At 54.3% G+C, this 21,620-nt stretch overlaps 2 protein-coding genes across 2 annotated transcripts; one reads left to right on the top strand and one right to left on the bottom strand.

Annotated features, from left to right (window-relative positions):
• The first annotated feature begins 9,943 nt into the window (after nucleotides 1-9,943).
• Nucleotides 9,944-13,759, top strand: KRT36 (keratin 36). The gene is made up of 7 exons (XM_004282778.3): nucleotides 9,944-10,437; nucleotides 11,132-11,214; nucleotides 11,475-11,631; nucleotides 12,192-12,353; nucleotides 12,455-12,580; nucleotides 12,748-12,969; nucleotides 13,357-13,759. The coding sequence occupies exons 1-7, from the start codon at nucleotides 9,979-9,981 to the stop codon at nucleotides 13,525-13,527; spliced, it is 1,380 nt and encodes a 459-aa protein (XP_004282826.1). The 5' UTR covers nucleotides 9,944-9,978; the 3' UTR covers nucleotides 13,528-13,759.
• A 2,807-nt stretch (nucleotides 13,760-16,566) lies between these two features.
• KRT35 (keratin 35) lies at nucleotides 16,567-20,374 on the bottom strand. Its single transcript, XM_004282779.3, is given in 9 exon segments — nucleotides 16,567-16,736; nucleotides 17,364-17,584; nucleotides 18,093-18,151; nucleotides 18,154-18,217; nucleotides 18,491-18,652; nucleotides 18,759-18,915; nucleotides 19,099-19,184; nucleotides 19,983-20,207; nucleotides 20,210-20,374. Coding segments are annotated over 9 exon segments (1,266 nt in total). The 5' UTR covers nucleotides 20,354-20,374; the 3' UTR covers nucleotides 16,567-16,588.
• Between the last annotated feature and the right edge of the window lie 1,246 nt (nucleotides 20,375-21,620).

The raw sequence follows: 21,620 nt of genomic DNA on the forward strand, positions 1-21,620 counted from the left end.
CCCAGCCTCCCCGGTCTGTCCTCAAGGCCCCCTGTACTGATGGCCATCATGGCCATTATTGGAGGGCAGGGCACGATGGCCACAGGCTCTGGAGCCGCGCTATCCTGGCGTGTGTCCCATCTCTGCCACTGATTCCATCTGTAACACTGGCCAAACCACTGAACCCTGTGGGCTCACTTTCCTACCTGCTAAGTACCACCGCCCTCGGAAGTTATGAAAGTCAAATGCTTAGAACAGTCCAGGCTCGTATTAAGTGCTCAGTAAATTAAGCTTTGTTGTCCTTTTTCCTTCAGGGCAGGGATCGTTTTGTCCTCCTCACCATCCTCCTAACTAGGCTGTTAAAGGAGCTCAGCAAATGTGTTGGATGGAGCAATGAGAGCTGACAAGGAAGACAAACTCTGGGTAATGAAAGAGGTGGACAAGCACACTGTCCTGCAGACGCGAGGGAGGGGACTGGGCTGGAGGAGGTCCTGAGAGCCGAGCCCCAGGGCTGGTGCACGGCCCTCCCGGGCCTTTCTGGGCTTGGAGCCGCTCTTCCTGAGACTCAGGCCAAGGCTGTGTAGGGAGCAGGCCCCTCCTTTTCTGAGCCAGTGCCGGGGGGCTTGGTGGTGTGTGGGGTGAGTTGCCCATGTGGAGCAGTGAAATGAGCTGCACCCCGGGCCTGGTAGGGGCTCTGGCCTGGGACCCTTCCACCCAGACCCTGGGGAGGATACCCGAGAAGCTGCGCTCCACCCGAGGATCTCTGTGGCCCTATCAGGAATCCCGAGGAGGCCTGGAGGGGACCCTGGGGTGGGGGGTGGGGGTGGGTGTTTCTCTCAAAGCTAATCCGGGAGACTTCCTGAGCTGGACAGGGGTGGTGACCTCAGGGCTCTGGTCTGAGATGTGGGAGAGGCTTGGGGGAGGGGAGGGCAATCTGCTCTTTCTATCCAGGACTCTTTTCATCCCCTCAGTCATCTGCATGGGGCGACCATTCAAGGGAGGGTGGCTTTATCAGTCCTGCTTGGTCAATACTGCCCCTCCCTGGGGTTGGCCAGGTGCCCACGTGCCCCACCCCTCCTCCAGGCTCAACACCCCTGCTTCCCAGGGCTGTGAGAAACAGCCCTGTCCATGGAGGCTGACTACCCTCTATGTCAATGGTTGCCAGTTAATGCAAAAATGCCAAAATAGAGGGTTTGCTAATAAAGGGGAAAGTAACGTGTTCAGCATTTGTCTAGGGCTCTTTTTTTTTTTTCTTTTTTTTTTCCTGGACGCGGGCCTGTCACTGTTGTGGCCTCTCCTGTTGCGGAGCACAGGCTCCGGACGCGCAGGCTCAGCGGCCATGGCTCATGGGCCCAGCCGCTCCGTGGCATGTGGGATGCTTCCGGACTGGGGCACGAACCCACGTTCCCTGCATCGGCAGGCGGACTCTCAACCACTGCGCCACCAGGGAAGCCCTAGGGCTCTTTTTTATTCTTTATTTCATTTCATCTTTACAACAACCCCGAGTTGGCACTGTTGCACCCATTTTACACATCTGAAGATTGAGGCTCAGACTGGTTGAGAGACCTGCCCGGCAGGAGAGCCGGGACCCACATTCCAACGCGCTTTCCAAGACTGTGGCTGGCCCTCGGTCAAAGCCAAAGTTTCAGCTCTGGAATCTGTGGCAAAAGCGGGCTCTCACTTAAGCCCCAACGCTTAGGGGACAAAGTCGTCACCGTGGAATGTGCCCATAGCACCCCAGTGCCTCAGGGCTTGGGAGGGATGTGCCTCCTCCCGGCAGTGCTGCACGAAGGTGGCTGATTGCTGTGTGACTCCTGGCTGCACAGTCAGCCTCTTCCTCACGCCCAGCACGAGGTGCTTCCCTCTCCCAAAGGCTCCGCCCTGGGCGGATGGACCAGTGCACCTCTGCTTTCCCTAATGGGGCTGTGTGTCCTGCCTGGGCCCTGTAGGGGGCGGGCTCACTCCGGAAATCATGTCAGTGGCACTTTAGCTACTTGCTGTGACATGGAGTGGAGGGACAGGGTACTAAACCTGGTCCCGATATGAGACCCTGTCCAGTCCCCAGCCTTGAGTGGGGCGGCTGGGCAGCAGGCCATGGCTAAGGGCGGGGCTGCAGCCCCGAGACCCCTCGGGTGCCTGTTGTCCCTCTGTTTTGGGGAGCAGTCTCGAGGGTCCACAGAAGACCCTGAGTATGATGAGGGTGCCTGGGGCTTCCTAGTAAGGGGAATCTCGCTTGAGGGAAGAGAGGAAGAGATGTCACAGGAGGGCTGTGGTCCACACACTGTCCCAGCTTCCCCATGTCAGTGGCTGTGCCCTTCTTCCCTCCTGGTCTGGGACAGTGTATCTCGGGGTGACTGGGACCTGCCCCCTGTTAGATGGTGTTCCTGGAGCTCTTGGGGGCTGGAGAGGAGCAGGGTATGCAGGCCACATCCTTCTGAGCAGCTTGTCCTGGGGGGCTCTCAAAGGGCTGAGCACATCAGCCTCTCCACTCTCCTGCAGCGCTTGGGAGGGAGCAGGTGGGCGGGCACCTGTTGGAGGGGGTGGGGATTTGGGGGAGTTGGCAAGGAGCTGGTATTCACTCTTTCTGGCCCATTTTGATGAACAGCCATAATAACTCTGTGGCTTCTTTCATCCAACTCAACTCAGATGAGTTTGAAAGTAGAACCCCCAGTATAAATCCTGGTTAATTACTGCCTGGAGCCCATAGTCTGTTTTGCAGACAAAATGTCGTTAGCAGGAAGAGAGTGAGGTCGACTGCAACACCAGCCCCTGTAAATGCAGACAATGGAATCCAATCAAACAGGGTGTTTGGGGAACTTGTTCTGTGGTCCAGTTAAGTGGTACCTGAATCAAGGGGACCCGGGAGACTGAGGCACCAGCTTCTTCTCCCAGCGGGTCTGTGCGTCTCCCACAAACCACAGGTTCTCTAAGGACATCAGGGAGAGCAGTGACAGCTCTGGAATTCTCCATAAAAGCTGGGTGGGGGGGGAGTTAGCAACCGAGTGGACCAGAGCAGGAGGTCCTGGACTCTTCCAGACAGACAGGAGCGGTCAGCCAGTGCAGCTGTGCGGGAAGAGCTGGCCTGTAGGCGAGACAGAAGTGGCCCTAGGACGCAGAAGGTGGAGCCTGGTGTGAGAGAACTGGAGAGGTACGGCTTAAGACTGGGCTCAGGGCAGCTCTCTGGGCCACCCCAATGGCAAGAACAGTTTGGGGCAGAATCCTGCAGCCCTGGACAATTGCCAAAACCATACCCCAGGGCGAGAGAAAGTACCTTTATATTTGGGGGGAGATGAGGGTTCCAGGGTGATTCTGGGCCTGGTAAAGGGGGAGTTTCGAGACCTAATTAGAGTCAGGTCCTGGCCCAGTGGGGATTCAGGACCATCGACGGAGCAGCACATTGAGAAACTGGGTGCTCAGGAACCTGGCAGAGCCCTAGAGTCTTGGGAGAAGCCGAGGGCCGTGGTCACCTTGCTGCTCTCCTGAGGCCCCTAGCACTGGCTCTGGGCCCTGTAGAGGGGCAGCCAGGGAGTGGGGAAGACCTCCACGGTCCATTAGTGTGTGCACTCAGACTGCCCTGAGGCTGGTGAGGCCTGGCGACAGCAGGGGGTAGGCGCAATCTGGGGGCACAGGCCGGGGGACCAGGAAACGGAAGCGAGAGGGACTTGCCAAATCTTGCCGAGGAAGGACTGAGTCACCCCGCTGAAGGCAGCTACCGTCGGGGTGGAACGTCACTGAGGTGTCCAGGAGACAGAAAGGACACCTTAGCACTATTCTGAATACTGCTCACCGGGCCTGTGGGGGCAAAAACGGCAGCCACTGAGATCAGGGGACAAAGGATGGAAAGTCGCGATTTCCCAAGGGAAGCCCATTATACCTGTTCCTGAGACCAGCCAGTCATGGTGACAAGTCACAGGGGAAGGAGGGAAGGAACAGCTGTGTCTTGTTTGGCCCAAGTTCTCAAACAGTGATGCTCCTTAGTGAGGATTACCAGAGAAAATGCAGGACGCCTAGTTAAATTGGAGTTGCAAATACACATGAATAAGCTTTTAGTATACACATGTCCCAAATGTTGCGTGTATGTTTATTTGCTAAATCTGGCAACCCTACCCTCAGCAGGTTTGCAGACCGCCCTGAGTTTTCCACCATCAAAACCAAATAAGCAAGACCTTTCTCTGATTCTTTGGACACGTTAAATCGGTGGCTGGAAATGTCATAATTGAAGATTTTTTTTCCCCTGCCACAATGCTTCCTTCAACTTTGTGGACCTGTTCCTGCCTGTCTGTACTAAAATCTAGCATCAGCTGGCAGGAGATCTGGTAGGAGTTTTGATGTGGTTGTTTGACACGGAGTATGTAGTAACCCTGCTGTTCAGGGAGGGGCCGGGAATCCTGAGTGATTTGTTGCTTGAACAAATTCTTTGTTACAAGGAAAAAGCACGAGTGTTGAGGGGAATGAGATCAAGTGTGAGTCTCCCTTGTTCTGGGTGGGTTGTGGGTAGGAGTCTAAAAAGTTTAAGACACAGATGGGGTCAGCACTTCTTAGATCTCACGGGCCCAGCCGCTCCACGGCATGTGGGATCTTCCCGGACCGGGGCACGAACCCGTGTCCCCTGCATCGGCAGGCGGACTCCCAACCACTGCACCACCAGGGAAATCCCCTATTGGGCTTTTTGAATGGTCTTGTTACCCTTGCTGCCCAGTCGTAGGTGATCTGGCTGCCGCATGGTCCACTGTCTGCTTCTGCCGGTGCCACTGGGGCACTGTGGGTGCTGGCACTCTGACCACAGATCAGAAGAGCAGGGCTCCCTGGGCACACTGTGACAGGCAGTGCCTGAAGCCTTCGACATCGAAGGGAGACAGCTCAGAGCTGGGTAGAGAAGACTCAGGCTTGACTTCTTGGGTCTTTGCCCATGGAGAACCTTGGCTTTCAAATGGAAGCTCATTTGAGGGTGGGGACCTATTTTTACCAAAGAAGGAGTCACGAACTCAGCCGTTGACTTTGAACTTGGTGGCTTTCCAAGGTGGCCTTGGGGAAAGCAAGAGTGTTTTCTGTTCCTGCAGCAGCATCCTCCCTCTTCCCCCTGCCCCCCAAGCTGAGGTCATGGTGGTCAGAGAGCATCCTGTCAGCTCTGTAGCCCCCAAGCTGGCACCTGTGTCTGCAATAGGTGGGGTCAGGGAGCTTTTAGGAGCTTCTGCAGTAAAGGTCAGAGGCCAGAGAGTCCTGGATACAGTCTAGGGCCCCTGCAGTTCTGGACACAGTCCCAGCTACAACCTCTTTGAGCAGCTGTCTTTCCTTGCACGGCTGGGTTAGGCCTCCACATCAGCACCCCATGAAACCTGGGTGAGCAGTCTGTGCCCTGGAGATAGCATTCAGCTGGGGCTCAGACTACATGGGCTGTAAGAAGATTTTTTTTTTGCCTGCACCATGCGACTCATGGGATCTCAGTTTCCCAACCAGGGATTGAACCCGGGCCACAGCAGTGAAAACCTGGCATCCTAACCACCAGGGAACTCCATTAAGAAGAGTTTTGATCTCTTAAATCTGTGAAGTGAGTTCCTGTTTATCAAGCACGTTTCAACTCAGTTGTCACAATCCTGTGAATATGGCATTATAAGCTCCACTCAACTTTTGGGAAAATGGAGACTTGAAGGAATTAAGGAGCTCGAACCTGGACTCGAACCTGAGTCCAGGCCCAGGGCCCCTGCTGTCCTGCCCGATACTTTCTAAGCCCTTCTTCTGCAAAGCCAAGTCTTAGTTGGCTCAGTTGGCCAGAGATATCATTTCAGCCTGGACATGCTGGGATGACTGACTAATGTCCTGGTGACACTGCACCTCCAAATGGACCCTTCTAGGGACCAGCCTTGGGAGGTGGACTCATGTGGCCTCTATGGAGGGAGGCTGGGAGGAAGCCGAGAGGTTGCGTTTTCCTGGTGTGCAGGTGTTGGAGAATGTCAGAGGATAGCGGGAAGGATAAGTGCCCACCGAACCGAGAAGGCGTCTTGAGACCAAAAGCGAGGCGGAGAGCTGCACCTGATCCATGGGATCAGTTTATTACTCACAGGGTGGGATGGGGCTGACAGCGATCTGGAAGCACCTGCAGCTGTACTCCGCACCACCGAGGCGCCATTGGGACAACTTTATAGTTAACTTAGGGTATGGGGATAGGAGCTTGGAGACGGAACGTGCATTCCTGAGTCAAGATTTATGAATGGGTGACTAGTCTCATGGATGCCGGAAATATGTCATGGAAGGTTTTCATCATTGTTTGGGGACTAACAGATCACAGAGGCCACCCGGTCCTAATGATTATTAGACAATATATTAACGACAAAGTCCTTGATGATAGAGAAGTGATTTACTGCCCAGTACAGTCCTGGGTAGGGTCAGCAGAAGGACAGGAGGAACGGGAAGGGCCCAAGATGGCGTTATGCTAACAGCTATACAGTAGACCTAGAGGCAAAGGGAGACTGAGTTCCATGGGGACCGCAAAGAAGAGAAAACCCAACCGTGTCACAGGCTGAACCTCCATAACTCCACTTGGTCCTGTGGTCAGTGACAGATAAGGGACAGTGGCTGATGGTGGGTGAGTCACAGACACGTCCAGGTGACTCCTGGCCGGCTCCATGGGAAACATTTGGGCCTTAAATCCTATGTCTGAGATGCAAGGGCCTTGAGCTCACCCTGTCCAGGCCCTTCCTGTTCAGAATGGGGCTCTGGGGCCCAGAGTAGTTGAGGCTCAAACAGAGTGAGACAGAGATCGGCCTGGAGTCCAGGTCCCCTGACTCTTAGCCCAGTGTATTTTTGATTCATGTTAGAAAGGATGGTCTCAGAATAGGACCCTATTTTGAAATAAAACCTGATGCCTGGGTACCCCTGACGTACTTAACGCTGAGCAGGTGGATTTTCTCCAGGGCCACCATGGGTGGGGGTGGGCTGAGCTGCCTCGGGAGGTGAGCAGCCCTGTGAAACCTGGGTTCTCTCCTCTGATACAGGAAGAGCATTTGTTCCTCTCGGGCCTCAGTTCATCCCGTGATGGTCCAGGCTTCTGAGGTGAAAGAGAGCAGAGGAATTCCTTCCATGAGGCCCCCCTACCACACTTCCCTCCAGGTGGCCTTGCAGTCTACACCACAGAGAAAGGCAGGGGACCAAGGGCGACCGAAAGACCTTCTCTGGCCAGCTTGTCACTCGCTCCAGAAGAGGTACGTGCCTCTCTTCACAGACTTGGAGACATCTGTCTGGACTCTGGCCCACAGTGGCCCTCTGGAGGTACGTACTGAGTGACAGGACACAGCCGAAGCAGCAGAGAGCTGCTCACTCAATTGCCCTGAGAGAAACTTAGAATCAGCTTCAGATACAGATTGCACAGCAGAGGGATTAAAAAAAAAAGAAAAAAAGAAAATGAGAACGTTAACTTCAGATTCCAGCAGCCAGAGACCCCAAAGAGAGAAGAGCCGTGTCAGGGGCCTAGGAGGTGGTACCCTCAGGGCGAGCACGCTGTGTCACAAAGGAAGTGAGTTGGATCATGGGTGCATTAAGGACTTGCCTGAACGGGCCCTACAGTGACAGCCAGACTCTGCACTAGTTGTCCTAGAAAACAAAGGAGGCGCTTACAGGAGATCTCCCTGTCCTGATGGCCCAGTGGGTCTCAACTGGGGGCAGTTTTGCCACCCAGGGGACACGTGGCAGCTTCTGGAGACATTTTTGGTTGTCACGCCTGGGGGAGGAGGTTGCTACTGGCATCTGGCGGTAAAGTTCATGCACAGGGAGCCCCCGCGCAGGGAATTCCATAGTCTGCGATGTCCACAGGTCCGAGTTTGAGAAGCCTCAAGACAGCCCCATCCTAGGCCCTGCAGGGAGAGCAGGGAGGATGGGCAGCCATAAGGAACCATTGCTGAGGTAGTGGAGCTCTGGAGGCCTGATGCCCCGGCTGTCCCTCCTAAGAGGGGCCGCACGGCTTGTGCACCCCGGGGAGCCCATCAGGTGGCTCTCGGGCCTCCTGTTGAGGTGTCCACTGAACTGGGCAAGGTGTGTGCACCACAGCCAACCCTCCTGAGTAATTTCAGAGAGAAGCTTATAATGTGTGTGTGTGTGTTTTTTTAAATTTTATTTATTTATTTATTTTTGGCTGTGTTGGGTCTTTGTTGCTGCGCACGGGCTTTTCTCTAGTTGCGGCGAGCCGGGGCTACTCTTCATTGCGGTGCGCCGGCTTCTCATTGCAGTGGCTTCTCTCATTGTGGAGCATGGGCTCTAGGCACGCGGGCTTCAGTAGTTGCGGCACGTGGGCTCAGTAGTTGTGGCTCATGGGCTCTAGAGCACAGGCTCAGTAGTTGTGGCACACGAGCTTAGTTGCTCTGCAGCATGTGGGATCTTCCCGGACCAGGGCTCAAACCCGTGTCCGCTGCACTGGCAGGCGGATTCTCAACCACTGCGCCAGCGGGGAAGCCCTATAATGCGTTTTAAGAGGTTGGTAAATTACAACTTCAGAAGCACATAAATGCTTCTGTAAATGCCAGCCTTGCTGTGTGTGTCTGTGTGGGCGAAGAGTGAGCAGGTTGCTCAAGCCTTGGGAAATCCCACTTTGAGGGTGGAAGACGGAATTTACCTTTGGTCCTTAATTCTCAGGCTCTCCTCCTGGCTTGCTTAACTCTCTGGCAGTGTGTCATCTGTTCCTCCCTTCCCTGTCCAAAGGGTCTGCTGCATTGACTGTTTCTGTAACCTGTTTAGGCACCCGTGGGGTGTCCAGGGTCCTGGTTTTACCCCCTTAGGTTCAGGAAATTGGGGGTCACAAAGGAAACTTCCCTCCAAAGCAGCCACGACCCTTTGCCAGCCACAGCCGTAAACCATCATCAAAGACTGTCCTCTTAGCCCAACCAACTTTTCTACGGCACCCGATGGGTTTTAAAACACTTTTACTTCTGGCCTGGTTTGACTCTCCTCGCATCTGTGTGAAGCAGGCGGGGCAGGCTGATGATCTGTCCTGTCCCAGTGAGGACCCTGAGGATGCCTGGGAGGGAGTGATGTGCTCAGCATCACAGGGTACCTCATCACAGAGCCAGGGTTTGAACCTAGGTCTCCTGTCTCGAAATTCTGGGTGCCTGCACTTGACCTTGGTTGTATGGCAGAAGCAGTGGGACAAGGGCATGGGATTTGGGGTCTGAGAGTCCTGGTTTCAGATCCAAGATCTGTACTCACTGCCTGTTCATCTCAAGCAAGCTTTCCCTCCCTCTTTCTTTCTTTTTCTACCTGCCCCTCCCTCCCTTCTTTCTTTCTCTCTCTCTTCCTTCCTTCCTTCCTCCCTCCCTCCCTCCCTCCCTCCCCCTTTCTTTCTTTCTTTCTTTCTTTCTTTCTTTCTTTCTTTCTTTCTTTCTTTCTTTCTTTCTTTCTTTCTTTCTTTCTTTCTTTCTTTTTCTTTCTACCATTCTCAGCTTCACTGTCCACACTGGTGAAAGGGAAATAATATTGAGCACCTCTCAGGACTGTTGTGAGGTGTGAATGAAATAACTACAAGCCTGGCACATGATGACTGCTCCATGAATTTTAGTTCCCTTTGCTCCCTCCTCACCATCCCAGGGGCCCAGGCAGAGGTGAGCAGCTACGAGGGGGGTTGGGGTAGTGGACAGAGGTGACAAATACCTGGCTCCTCGGGAAAAGCGTGCAGACAGGGCAGGTACCACATGTCATTTGTGAGGCCACTTCTGATTCATGGGATCTGGTGCAAGAACTTTGAGGAGGCAATAAAATTCGTATTCTGCTAGGAAATGACAACAGCTTAGAGTCCTGACTTAGCAAACTAATTTTTTTTTTTTTTTTATAAGGCAAGGAATTTGGATGGGTAGCAAAAAATCACATTTTAATGAGACTAACTTCCTGGAATGGGAACAGGCTTTCCCAAGAGTAACATGGCAACACCCCACGGAAAGTGTATATAAATGCCCCAGAGAGGCCATGAGAGTCAGAACCTGAGCTCCTTGCTAAGCTGCAACCTCCTCTGCTAGCGCCATGGCCACCCAGCTCTGCTCTCCGATCTTCTCCTCTGGATCCATCAAAGGCCTCTGTGGCACCACAGGTGGTGTCTCTCAGGTGTCCTGTGTCCGCCCTGTGGGATCCTGCAGAGTCTCTTGCCTTCCTGGTGTTGGGGGGTCAGCCTCCTCCGTCAGGCTGGGCCTCTCCGGCCTTGGGAGTTGCTTGCCTCGTTCCTGCCCGTCCTCTGGGTTCCCCTGCTCCGACTTTACTGGGAGCGGAGGCTGGTTCTGCGAGGGCTCCCTCAATGGCAACGAGAAGGAGACCATGCATCTCCTGAACGGCCGGCTGGCCAGCTACCTGGAGAAGGTGCGCCAGCTGGAGCAGGACAACGCAGAGCTGGAGTGCCGCATCCGGGAGTGGTACAAGTCTCAGACGCCGTACATCAGACCAGACTACCAGTGCTTCTTCAAGACCATTGAGGAGCTCCAGCAGAAGGTAACTGGGACCTGGCCCTTCTCCAGCCCAGCAGCCCAAGCCCTGGGAGGGGTCTGTCTCGTCCCACTACAGATGGGACTGTAGCTCTTAGGGGATTCTCTCTCCTATCAGGGCCAGCTTTTCTCTCTAGGGTCTTGGTTTCTTGGGGGACCCAGACCTCTCTGCTGCTTGTAACTTCCCCTCCAATCCAGCCATTCCTCCCCTCCCTCCGCTGTCTCAGCTATAGATAGGGCAGTCACATGCACCGAGCCCCTACTGGACACAAGCGCTGTGCCTGACAGCTTCCTATCCTTTCGCTTGTTTATCCCTCATCTTAAAGAGATGGATATTACTGGACCCATCTAACAGATGCGGAAGTTGAATTTTAGGGAGGTGCAGCAACTTGCCCGAGATCCCATGGCCTGTTGCTGTTGGATGCAGAACCTGAATCCAGGTCGGCCTGGTTCTCTCCACTCACCCCCTGGGCCACTTTGGGGCTGCGGATGTCAGGACTGAGGGCCACTGACACCCCTGTGATGTCCCTCCCAGGAATGATGCTCCTTCTACACCTGGGCTCAGGATGTTCAGGGCTGGAAATGCCAAAGGTGCTGGTGGTACTTAGAAGCATGGCATCCGAAAGTTGGGCTGTCCCCTCCCCACCTGTCCCCACACTGCTTGGCCTTCCCCAGCTCATGGGACACCCCCTGTTCCCCAGATCCTGCTGAGCAAGACTGACAATGCCAGGATGTTCCTGCAAATTGACAATGCCAAGCTGGCTGCTGACGACTTCCGAACCAAGTGAGTGGCCTGATCTAGGAATGTTTCTGTGCTGCTCCCTTGCCTCTGTCCCCCGCCTCTGAGAGCTGGTGAGTGGGAGTGAGGCCAGATGGAGCTGTATGTGGGAAATGTGGCATCGCTCCTGGATCCCTTTCGGGTCAAGGGAAAGGACCGCAGTGCTGCTGACCCCAAATCAGCCACTGCAGCTGGTCAGCAGGGCAGTGGGCCCTGCCTGTGCATGGCTGCTTTGCTGTAGACTCAGCAGGGCTCTCTGTGTGCAGGTACGATACGGAGCTGTGCATGCGGCAGCTGGTGGAGGCTGACACCAAGGGACTGTGCTGTACGCTGGACGAACTGGCTCTGTGCAAGGCCGACCTGGAGATGCAGGTGGAGTCCCTGAAGGAGGAGCTGATGTGCCTCAAGAAGAACCATGAGGAGGTGAGATTGATGCCACGCACCCCCTCGATGTTTTCCATCCAGCAGGGAGCCACTGCTGACCCTTGGGTGTAAAACTATGACAACCACCTCCACAGTAACCCCAGCTGACATTTACTGATGGCCCACTGTGTGCCAGGAACTATACGAAGCACTTTGCATTTCATTCTCACTTCATGTCATTCTCACGATAATCCCAGGAGTCATATACTATTACAAGCTCCATTTTACAGATGAGAAAACTGAGGCACAGAGAGGTTAAGTCACTTGCCTAATGTCACACAGATCCCAGACTCCTGCCCATGACGCTAAATCTCCCTTTGGAAGGTAGTGCCTGATAATGATTCTATTTGCCTGGTGTTTGCATTGTCCCACTTTACTCTCCCAAATCCTCTGAGGAGGCAGGTAGAGGTGCACGAGGAGGCTGAAGCTCAGAGAGGTTAAGTATCCTGCTTAATGTCACACAGCTGGCAACTGAAGGAGGAGGGTTTTTACCCAGGTCAGTCGAACCCTCATCCAGCATCCTTTTCACAGCCTTATGCCATCTTGCCTCCTTTCTGCAGGAAATCAACAAACTTCGATGCCAACTTGGGGACAGGCTGAATGTGGAGGTGGATGCTGCCCCGCCAGTGGATCTCAACAAGATCCTGGATGAGATAAGATGCCAGTATGAGACCCTGGTGGAAAATAACCGCAGAGACTTGGAGGCCTGGTTCAACACCCAGGTGGGTTTGGGCCAGCCCAGGACAAGCTCCTGGGGAGGGGTCACCCTTGACAGTAGCTTCACTTGCTCTGACCATGCTCTGGGTCCTCTCATGCTTTTCAGACTGACAAGCTGAACCAGCAAGTGGTGTCCGGCTCGGAGCAGCTGCAGTGCTGCCAGAAAGAGATCATTGAGCTGGGACGCACCGTCAATGCCCTGGAAATCGAGCTGCAGGCCCAGCACAACATGGTGAGTGGCCCCTGCCTGAGTGGCTGGCCAAGCTCGTGGCAGGTACCCTGATCCACCAGCCTCGGTTATCACGGGGTGTGATCGCAAGTGGTACCCAGATACGCAGGGCTGTGGGTCTCTGGGTGGGATTCCCTCACATTGGGAGTGCTTCCTCTTTCCCACTGCAGCGGAATTCCCTGGAATCCACCCGGGTGGAGACCGAGGGCTGCTACAGCTCCCAGCTGGCTCAGATGCAGTGCCTGATCGGCAACGTGGAGGCTCAGCTGTCTGAGATCCGCTGTGACCTGGGGCGGCAGAGTCAGGAGTACAAGGTCCTCCTGGACGTCAAGGCCCGCCTGGAGTCGGAGATCGCCACCTACCGCTGCCTGCTGGAGGGAGAAAGACTGCAGGTGAGTGGCTTCCGGAGGTCCCGGCTTGTGGAAAGGGCTCACTTGGACCCAACCCTCAGTGCCGCGGTGAGGGCATCAGTCCTAGAGTGGTTATTGCACAGATGAAGGGGGATTGATCAAAGCATCTTCAGAGAGATTCCTTCCAGCCCTGGGCTTTGGGCTTTTGCAGGGGGACAAGTCAGCCCCATTCATGGTACTTCTCCAACCATTGTTTTTGGCTGGGAGTTTCTGGTCTTCATCCCTGCAGCCCTTGGGGATTTCAGAGGCACTGTCTGAGCCCTTTGTCATTGTCACCCACCTGTCTCACTTGACCCCTGTTTACGTTTAACACAAATGTCAGTCCAATGGCCAATGCCAAACACCCTTGTATGATCTCATTTCCTCAAGCTGCCTGCCCGCCCTTGTGCCACGGAATGCAAGCCTGCCGTTATAGTTCCTTACATCCCAAGTGTGCCCTGCGCCCCGGCTCCCCAGATCAGCACGCAGATCTGCACCTTCACGGAGGAGATCAGAGATGGGAAAGTCATTTCCAGCAGGAAGCACGTGCAGCCGCTGTAACCAGCTGCCCAGCCCAAGGGCAGGCCCTGGCCCACAGGAAGGAGGACACCCCTCTGGGTCCCGGCTCTAAAAGATCCCCCCTCCCTGCCCTAGAGGCACTCCCTGCTCAACAGATTTTTCTACCTAAAATACTTCTTGGACTGTATTTCTGACCTTTACTGCTTCTATGCTTTGTAAAACTAGGTTTCCCTGGAAATTTACCCAATAAAGTGTGTTCTCTTGGTAAAGCAAACTTGCCTCTGTCGATCTTCTGTGGTTAGTTACTGGGGGTGTTTGATCTGGGCTTGCTGCGAAGGTGTGGATTTTGGTTTCAGGTCTGTCTCCTCTGGCTCTGAGTGGTAAGATGTGACAGAATGATTCAAACTCTTTCATAACAGGGATACCCTAGGGCCTGGACCATGAGAACAGACGCTGACCTAATCCGATGGCTGCTGGCCAATAGCCTACAGGCTTGACTCTGCCCATGGGGACCACCTGGGGCGGCCCCAGGAGAGGCAAAGGCTCCCAAGCCGTCCTCCTCGGTAGCCCTGCCTGGTCTGGTGGTTCTCTCTTCCCTTCAGTGTCTCCTCCCTTGTCTAGCTCCTGTCACCTCGCTGGCCACCTCCAGGCCTGACACTGGGGACAGTTTAGGAGAGGGGATGCCACCCAGAGAGGCAAACTCCAAGCAGCCAGCCTGGGCCAACCACTCCAGGGAGGGGAGTTGTGTGAGCTGGGAGATGCAGGTGGGAAGGTTGGGTGAACCCACATCCCTAACACTGGACACAGGGCTGAAGTGAAGGGCGGCAGGGACAGTGAAGTGGGGAAGGGGGAGGGGACAGCCAGACCTCACTGTGGAGCAGAGTTCAGAGTGCCTCAGATTCCACTGGCTGAGCCATGCTCATCTGGGCATGGCTCAGCCTGGACGCCCCTCTGATCAGAGAAGCATGGCCTGTGAGAAGTCTGAGGGCCCCATGCCTCCTTTGTCCCCCTACCTCATTCTTCAGTTGAGAATATAGGCCCAGAGAGGGCAGTGACTTGCCCCAGGCCACACAGCGGTGAGTGATGAGGATGAGGCCATTGCTCAGCTCTTCTGACTCTAACTCGGGCACTCTTCCCAGTGCACAGATTCTCTGTCTCTGTCTCTCCCCGACCCCCTTCCCTCTTTTCTCTACCTCTGGGCTCTTACTTGAGTCCAAGACCCATGGGAAAGACCTGGTTCTGTCTATGTCACCAGGTAGTTGGTGCTAAACATGAATCTTCAACCTGCTTGACAAGCCAGAGGTGCAGCAAACACATCTTGGACCTCAGGGGAAGAAGCGCTCGGGCGAGCTGGAGCAGCTGGTGCTGAGCCTGGCTGTGCACCCTAACCACATCACGTGACCTCTCTGGTCCAGCTGGTGCATCTGTAAAATGGGGGTGGGGGGAGGCTCCAATGCGTGCACAGTGCCCGGAAGTGGTAGCTGTGAGCGCTGGTATTAAATGAAGAGTCCCAGGGCAGAGAGTGGGGAAAGGGAAAGCCCAGCAGGTGGGCCCAAGCTCTTTGCTTGGTTACACAGCAAGACGCTGGCGGGGCCAATACTGCCCTCCAGCAGCACCCTCAGAGCTGAGCCCAAAGGGCTCAACCTCAGACCTGCTTGGCTTTGGGGCAAGAGGCCGGGCGGCAGGGCCAGTCCACGTGGTCTCAGCCCTGCCCTGCCGCTCTCTGTGCTCCGCACTCCTGCTCTGGGGTCTGAGGTCTGCAGCTCCGGCTCTGGCAGAGGTTCAGACGAGAGGTGGGAGGCCGGGCATGCGCAGAGCGCACCACACCCCAGGGTGCTTCTCCATAGAAATAGCTAGGGGCTGGGCAGTGGGCTGGGCCTCTGTTCTGGCCACTGTTCCAGCTGCCTGGCTCCTGCGTGGAAACAGCAGACAGGTGGTGCAGGCTTGTGACCTGACAATCACGCTGTCAGCTCCTCGAACCACGCGGTGTGTTCCCTGTTTGTGTGCGTTCTACAGCTTGCCGAGTGCATTCACAGCCTCAGCACATGCATTCAAACAGCCTGTGTGTGGTAGGTGCTTTATTTATGCAGCTTTCTCTACCTTTTTATCCAGTTGTTCAGAGCATCTGTGTTGGTTAAGGAACCCCTGCTCTTTTTTTTTTTTTTTAACATCTTTATTGGAGTATAATTGCTTTACAATCTTGTGTTAGTTTCTGTTGTATAACAAAGTGAATCAGCTATATGCACACGTATATCCCCGTATCCCCTCCCTCTTGCATCTCCCTCCCACCATCCCTATCCCACCCCTCTAGGTGGTCGCAAAGCACTGAGCTGATCTCCCTGTGCTATGCGGCTGCTTCCCACTAGCTAACCATTTTACATTTGGTAGTGTATATATGTCAATGTCACTCTCTCACTTCGACCCAGCTTACCCTTCCCCCCCGTGTCCTCACGTCCATTCTCTACGTCTGTGTCTTTATTCCTGTCCTGCCCGTAGGTTCATCAGAACCATTTTTATTTTCTTAGATTCCATATATATGTGTTAGCCTATGGTATTTGTTTTTCTCTTTGTGACTTACTTCACTCTGTATGACAGACTCTAGGTCCATCCACCTCACTACAAATAACTCAATTTCATTTCTCTTTATGGCTGAGTAATATTCCATTGTATATATGTGCCACATCTTCTTTATCCATTCATCTGTCGATGGACACTTAGGTTGCTTCCATGTCCTGGCTATTGTAAATAGAGTGGCAATGAGCATTGTGGTACATGACTCGTTTTGAATTATGGTTTTCTCAGGGTATATGCCCAGTAGTGGGATTGCTGGGTCATATGGTAGCTCTATTTTTAGTTTTTAAAGGAACCTCCATACTGTTCTCCACAGTGGCTGTATCAACTTACATTCCCACCAACAGTGCAAGAGGGTTCCCTTTTCTCCACACCCTCTCCAACATTTATTGTTTCTAGATATTTTGATAATGGCCATTCTGACCTTTGGGCTCTGCACAAAGACAGGGGATTGGGCTTTAGGATTACGGTTGAATTGAGGCCAAGTCCAAGCCCTGGAGATAATGGCCTTGGCTTACTGGACTAGCCACTCTCAGAACCGGCCCCGCAGGCAGGGCACACAAATGGGGCGGGGGCTACAGGTGGTGCGGGCTGCACCAGGCCCACAGGAAGCCACAGGAAGACAGGGGACGCATGACTTGGAGGGCGAGTGCTCAGGGGCACATGGGTTACAGGGGAGCCTAGGAGAAAAAAAAGGCCAGAACACTATAATTTTCCAGTTGCTGTTTTCAATAACCCGGAGCACCTTAAAAATCCCCCTCGTCCTGGAGTTCGGGGTTTGGGGGCATGGGCCACCCGTTCTCCTTGCTGGGCCCTGCAATAAGCCTTTCTCTGCTCCAGACTCCAATGTGTTGGTTTGTTTCGCCTCCCTGTGCGTCGGGCACACGCACTTGAGTTCAGTGACAGTTGTCAAAGAAAGAAGTAATTATGATATATCATGTCGTTCAGCTGTGAAAAATACAATGAAGTCATAATGATGAAAACTCTAAATATTGATTTAACTAAAAGTGAAATACATATGAATAATCAATTACATTCAAGAATTAATTTAATGAATTTTTTTTGTTAATGAATGAAGAAGAAAAGAAAAAATACCCTAGTCCTGCCCCCTCATTTCACCAACGGGGAAACACAGGCCCAGAGGGAAAAGGGACTTGCCAGGGTTGCAAGACCCAAACTAAACAAGACCTGAACTAAAACCCAAGGCTCCTGATTCCAAATGCTGGGCTCTTCCCAGGCACCATGCTATATCCCCAGAACTTTGTAGATCGTATTCAGAAGATGAGAGAGCGTGCAGGGATCCTCACTTGGAGTCCTCGCTCTCCAGCAGCCCCCGGTGTGTGTTGATCTCACACTCCAGCCAGGCCCGGACATCCAGCAGCACCCGGTACTCGTGGCTCTGCCGCTCCAGGTCACAGCGGATCTCCACCAGCTGGGCCTCCACGTTGGTGATCAGGCGCTGCATCTGGGCCAGCTGGGCGCTGTAGCGGGCCTCCATCTCTGCCAGGGTGGGTTCTAAAGCATCTCTCTGTGAGGGCAAGGACTGTATAGGGAGGAAAAAGGTTAGATGTCAGAGGAGGAGCGAGGAGGTCACGCCTAATCCATCTGAGTCTCAGTGAGGCCTCAGAATCCAGGAACGGGAGCTCAGAGAATCACTCTGAGCCTGGATGAACCACAATCAGATATCTCATTTGAGATGAGCCAATTAGCCCCTATAGCCTCCTGATCTATACAGAGGAGCTCCCCTATTAATGAAATCTCTGAGTCACTGATAATTGTCCAGAATGAATCTGCTCACACAAATACAGGAGCTGCTGCTACCAGGACATGCTGGTGCTACAGGTCTCCTGTCCTTTACCCCTGGGACATTGGTGAATGGGGGCTGGGCCCTTATTCCCTCTTCTCTGCACAGAAAATCCCTGACACTCAAGAACTTGACCTTCTGGAACCTGCCATGTGGTCAGAAATAGAGGCTGGAGGGCTCCTGCACTGCTAAGCTTGGTCCAGCAGCAGCCCCGAGCCAGCCTTGGGCTCACCATGCTGTGCTGGGCCTGCAGCTCGATCTCCAGGGCATTGACCATGCATTTGAGCTCAGGATCTCCGCCCAGCAGGACTGCAGCTGCTCCAAGCTGGACACCATCTGCTGGTTCAGCTCCTCGGTCTGAAACATACACACACAGGGACACTGGGGACTCAGCTTGAGAGATCGACAGAGGCCACTTAGGATCATGGGTCAGGTCCAGATCACCCAGTCTACCCCATTCATTTCACCCTTGGGGAAACTGTTGCTTTCAGGACAGCCACCTGCCCAAGGTGCACAGGGAGGTCAAAACAGAGCTGGGACCCAAACTCAGGCTTCCTGACTCACAGCCTCAAGGTCACTCTTGTGACCCATTCTATGTCTCTGTCACACTGACTGTTTCAATGTACCCACCTGGCTGTTGAACCAGTCGTCAGCATCCCAGTGGTTCTTCTCCACCAGGGCCTCGTACTGGCACCTCATCTCATCCAGAACACAGTTCAGGTCAACAGGTGGGGCAGCGTCCACCTCGACATTGAGTCTATCACCAAGCTGGCAGCACAGCGAATTCACTTCCTGTGGCCCAGACCAGGGTCAGCACTAACTTCCCCAGAGGACTGACTCACTCATCCCCCTCCCCCATGCTCACGTGATCCCATGTTTACCTGCCCCCCATGCTCACCCCCTCATGGTTCTTCTTGAGGCTAAGCAGCTCCTCCTTTAGGGACTCCATCTGGGCCTCCAGGTCAGCCTTGCACAGGGTCAGATCATCCAGGATCCTACACAGGCCATTCAAGTCTGACTCCACCAGCTGCCGTATGGACACCTCCATCTCGTACCTGGCAGGCACATAACAGGGCGCCTAAAGCTGCTTTTCCTTTTTATATCTAAGTCAGATCCCACCCCAGACTGGCCTGGTGCTGTGTGTCCTGCCTTGTGCCTCAGGGACTCGATAACCAAAAGTCTGAGCACCACCCATGTCCAGCTCTACCAGCCCCCAACCAATGAGCGAGTGGGACAACTCACTTGGTCCTAAGTCATCTGCAGCCAGCTTGGCGTTGTCCATCTGCACCACCAGCCTGGCATTCTCTGCCTTGGTGCACAGGGTCTGGGGAAATAAAGAAGTGACTTCAGTGAGAGAAAGGGCATTCTTCTGGCAGGAGCTCCCCAAAGCTGGTGCAGGCTGCCTCTGAAGGAAGAGGGTCACCCATCCCTGGGCTCTTGGCACTGAGACTCCGTGGAGCCTTACGGGCATGCTGTAGGGATCAGAGCAGGTGACCCCTAAGGTCCCTACCAAGCAGAGCATCTCTCACCTGGGTTAGAGACAGAGAAATGCTGCAGGAAAGGCCTGGCACGGCGGTTTCCTCCTGTCTTCCTATCTCCCAGGACTACAGGGGGTTCACAGCAGGTTATTACCAAGAGCATACTCTGTAATTCCCTGGACACAAATGGTCCCTCTCAGGAGTCAGCTAGGACTTTCTGGGAATGCGGGCTGGGCAAGAAGGAAACTTCTGACAGGCTCTCCCTTCCCTGAGTTAGTTATAGGAGACCTGGTCTGCACCAAACACATAAACCCTGATCCCCTCCCCTTAAAAGAAGAAAAAGAAAAAATTAAAACTCAGAGAGGTGGCTTGTGGTACTGAAGTTCTCACAACCGGTTAATTCATAGAGCCTGTATTCAAGCTCTGGCTCCACTAACGGCCCCCTGGGTCACCTTGAATAACCAGCCTGAGCCTCAGTGTTCTCATCTGTAAAATGGCCTCATGATACCTCCCTCATAAGATTATTGAGAGGAGCAAATGAGGCCACCCATGTGACCAGGCTTTGTGACCTCTGAAGTGTCCCGTGGGAGCAGGGTTGCCAGGCCAGTGCTGCTGGCACCAGGCTCCTACTTTGAAACCCTCACCTTCTGCTGGAGCTCCTCGATGGTCCGGAAGCGGGACTGGTAGTCGGGGCACACAAGGGGATCTTGTTGCTGGCTCCGCTCCCGCATGCGGCTCTCCAGCTCCGCGCTGTCCCGCTTCGGCTGCCGCACCTTCTCCAGGTAGCTGGACAGCCGGTCGTTCGGGAACTGCATGGTCTCCTTCTCGTTGCCGGTAAGGATGCCCTCCCCGACCCAGCCCCCTCCGCCTCCATGCTGTAGCTGCTGGCAAAGCCTCCGGAGGGGAGACAGCTGGCAGCCCTGCAGCCGCTCCTGCCCAGCCCAGCTGAGCGGGCAGAGAGACTCCAGGCCCCCCGGGACAGGCCGGGGAGCTTGCAGGAGTTGCTGGAGTACATCGTGGACACGCGAACCGAGTCCCCACCGGCCCCTCCCGGGACCGTGAGAGGCCCCGACAAGAAGCTGGCCTTGAGGCATTTGGAAGCCGTGGCTTCGGCGGCACAAGGGATCAACCTCCGAGACCAGATGCCCCCAGTGCAGAGAGGCAGCTCCTCACCCCGAGTTTATATCTCTGCCCCGGTGGGTGTTGGCCTTTACAAAGTGTTTTCTCCTCATCAAAGTTAATACCACTTTCTATCAGAGCCCCTCATTAACCTGTTACTTAGCTTCCCGTGAACATCTCCCGGCCTCGTAAAAACGGAGCCCCGTTGGACCGGTGGCTACGTCGAGACTCATCTGCGCCCCCCTGTGTCTCCGGGAGGACCAAGTGCTTCAATCTGTGCTTCAAAGGGGCCTGTGGTCAGCGCCCAGCCCTCAGCCGCCTGGTTAAGAAGTGTGGGAGTCCAGCCACCATCTTTTTTTCTTTTTTTTAAATCAAGGGTGATATTATTATTATTATTATTATTTATGGCTGTGTTGGGTCTTCGTTTCTGTGCGAGGGCTTTCTCTAGTTGTGGCAAGCGGGGGCCACTCTTCATCGCGGTGCACGGGCTTCTCACTATCGCAGCCTCTCTTGTTGCGGAGCACAGGCTCCAGACGCGCAGGCTCAGTAATTGTGGTTCACGGGCCCAGTTGCTCCGCGGCATGTGGGATCTTCCCAGACCAGGGCGCAAACCCGTGTCCCCTACATTGGCAGGCAGACTCCCAACTACTGTGCCACCAGGGAAGCCCCCAGCCACCGTCTTGACTTTCTCCAGCATAGTCTCCTTTGATGAGCCCAAGGGAGTAGAGGAGGCCTCGGGCTGGCTCCTGGGAGATCGACGAGCAAGCCTGGTTGTTGCAGGAAGCTGGGGGCCTCGCACCTAGGGAGACACAGAAGACTCTAGAATGGCCAGGGAAATAGGGCCATGGTGACCAACTCTCCCGGTTTCCCCATATTCTGGTTTCAGTGATAAAGCCCCATAGACCGGGGAACCCCTCAGTCCTGGGCAAAATGGGACAGCTGGTCACCCCAGATACAGCAGAGCCTCGAGGGACACATCCCCGCTCCCTTTCTTGCCAGGAAATCTCCTCTAATGAAACTTCAAAGCTTTTGCACAGCAAAGGAAACCGTAAAGAAGACGCAAAGACAACCCTCAGAATAGGAGAAAATATTTGCAAACGAAGCAACTGACAAAGGATTAATCTCCAAAATATACAGGCAGCTCATGCAGCTCAATATCAAAA

This window comes from Orcinus orca, chromosome 19 (genome assembly GCF_937001465.1).
Source record: "Orcinus orca chromosome 19, mOrcOrc1.1, whole genome shotgun sequence".
Taxonomy (NCBI): Eukaryota; Metazoa; Chordata; class Mammalia; order Artiodactyla; family Delphinidae; genus Orcinus; species Orcinus orca.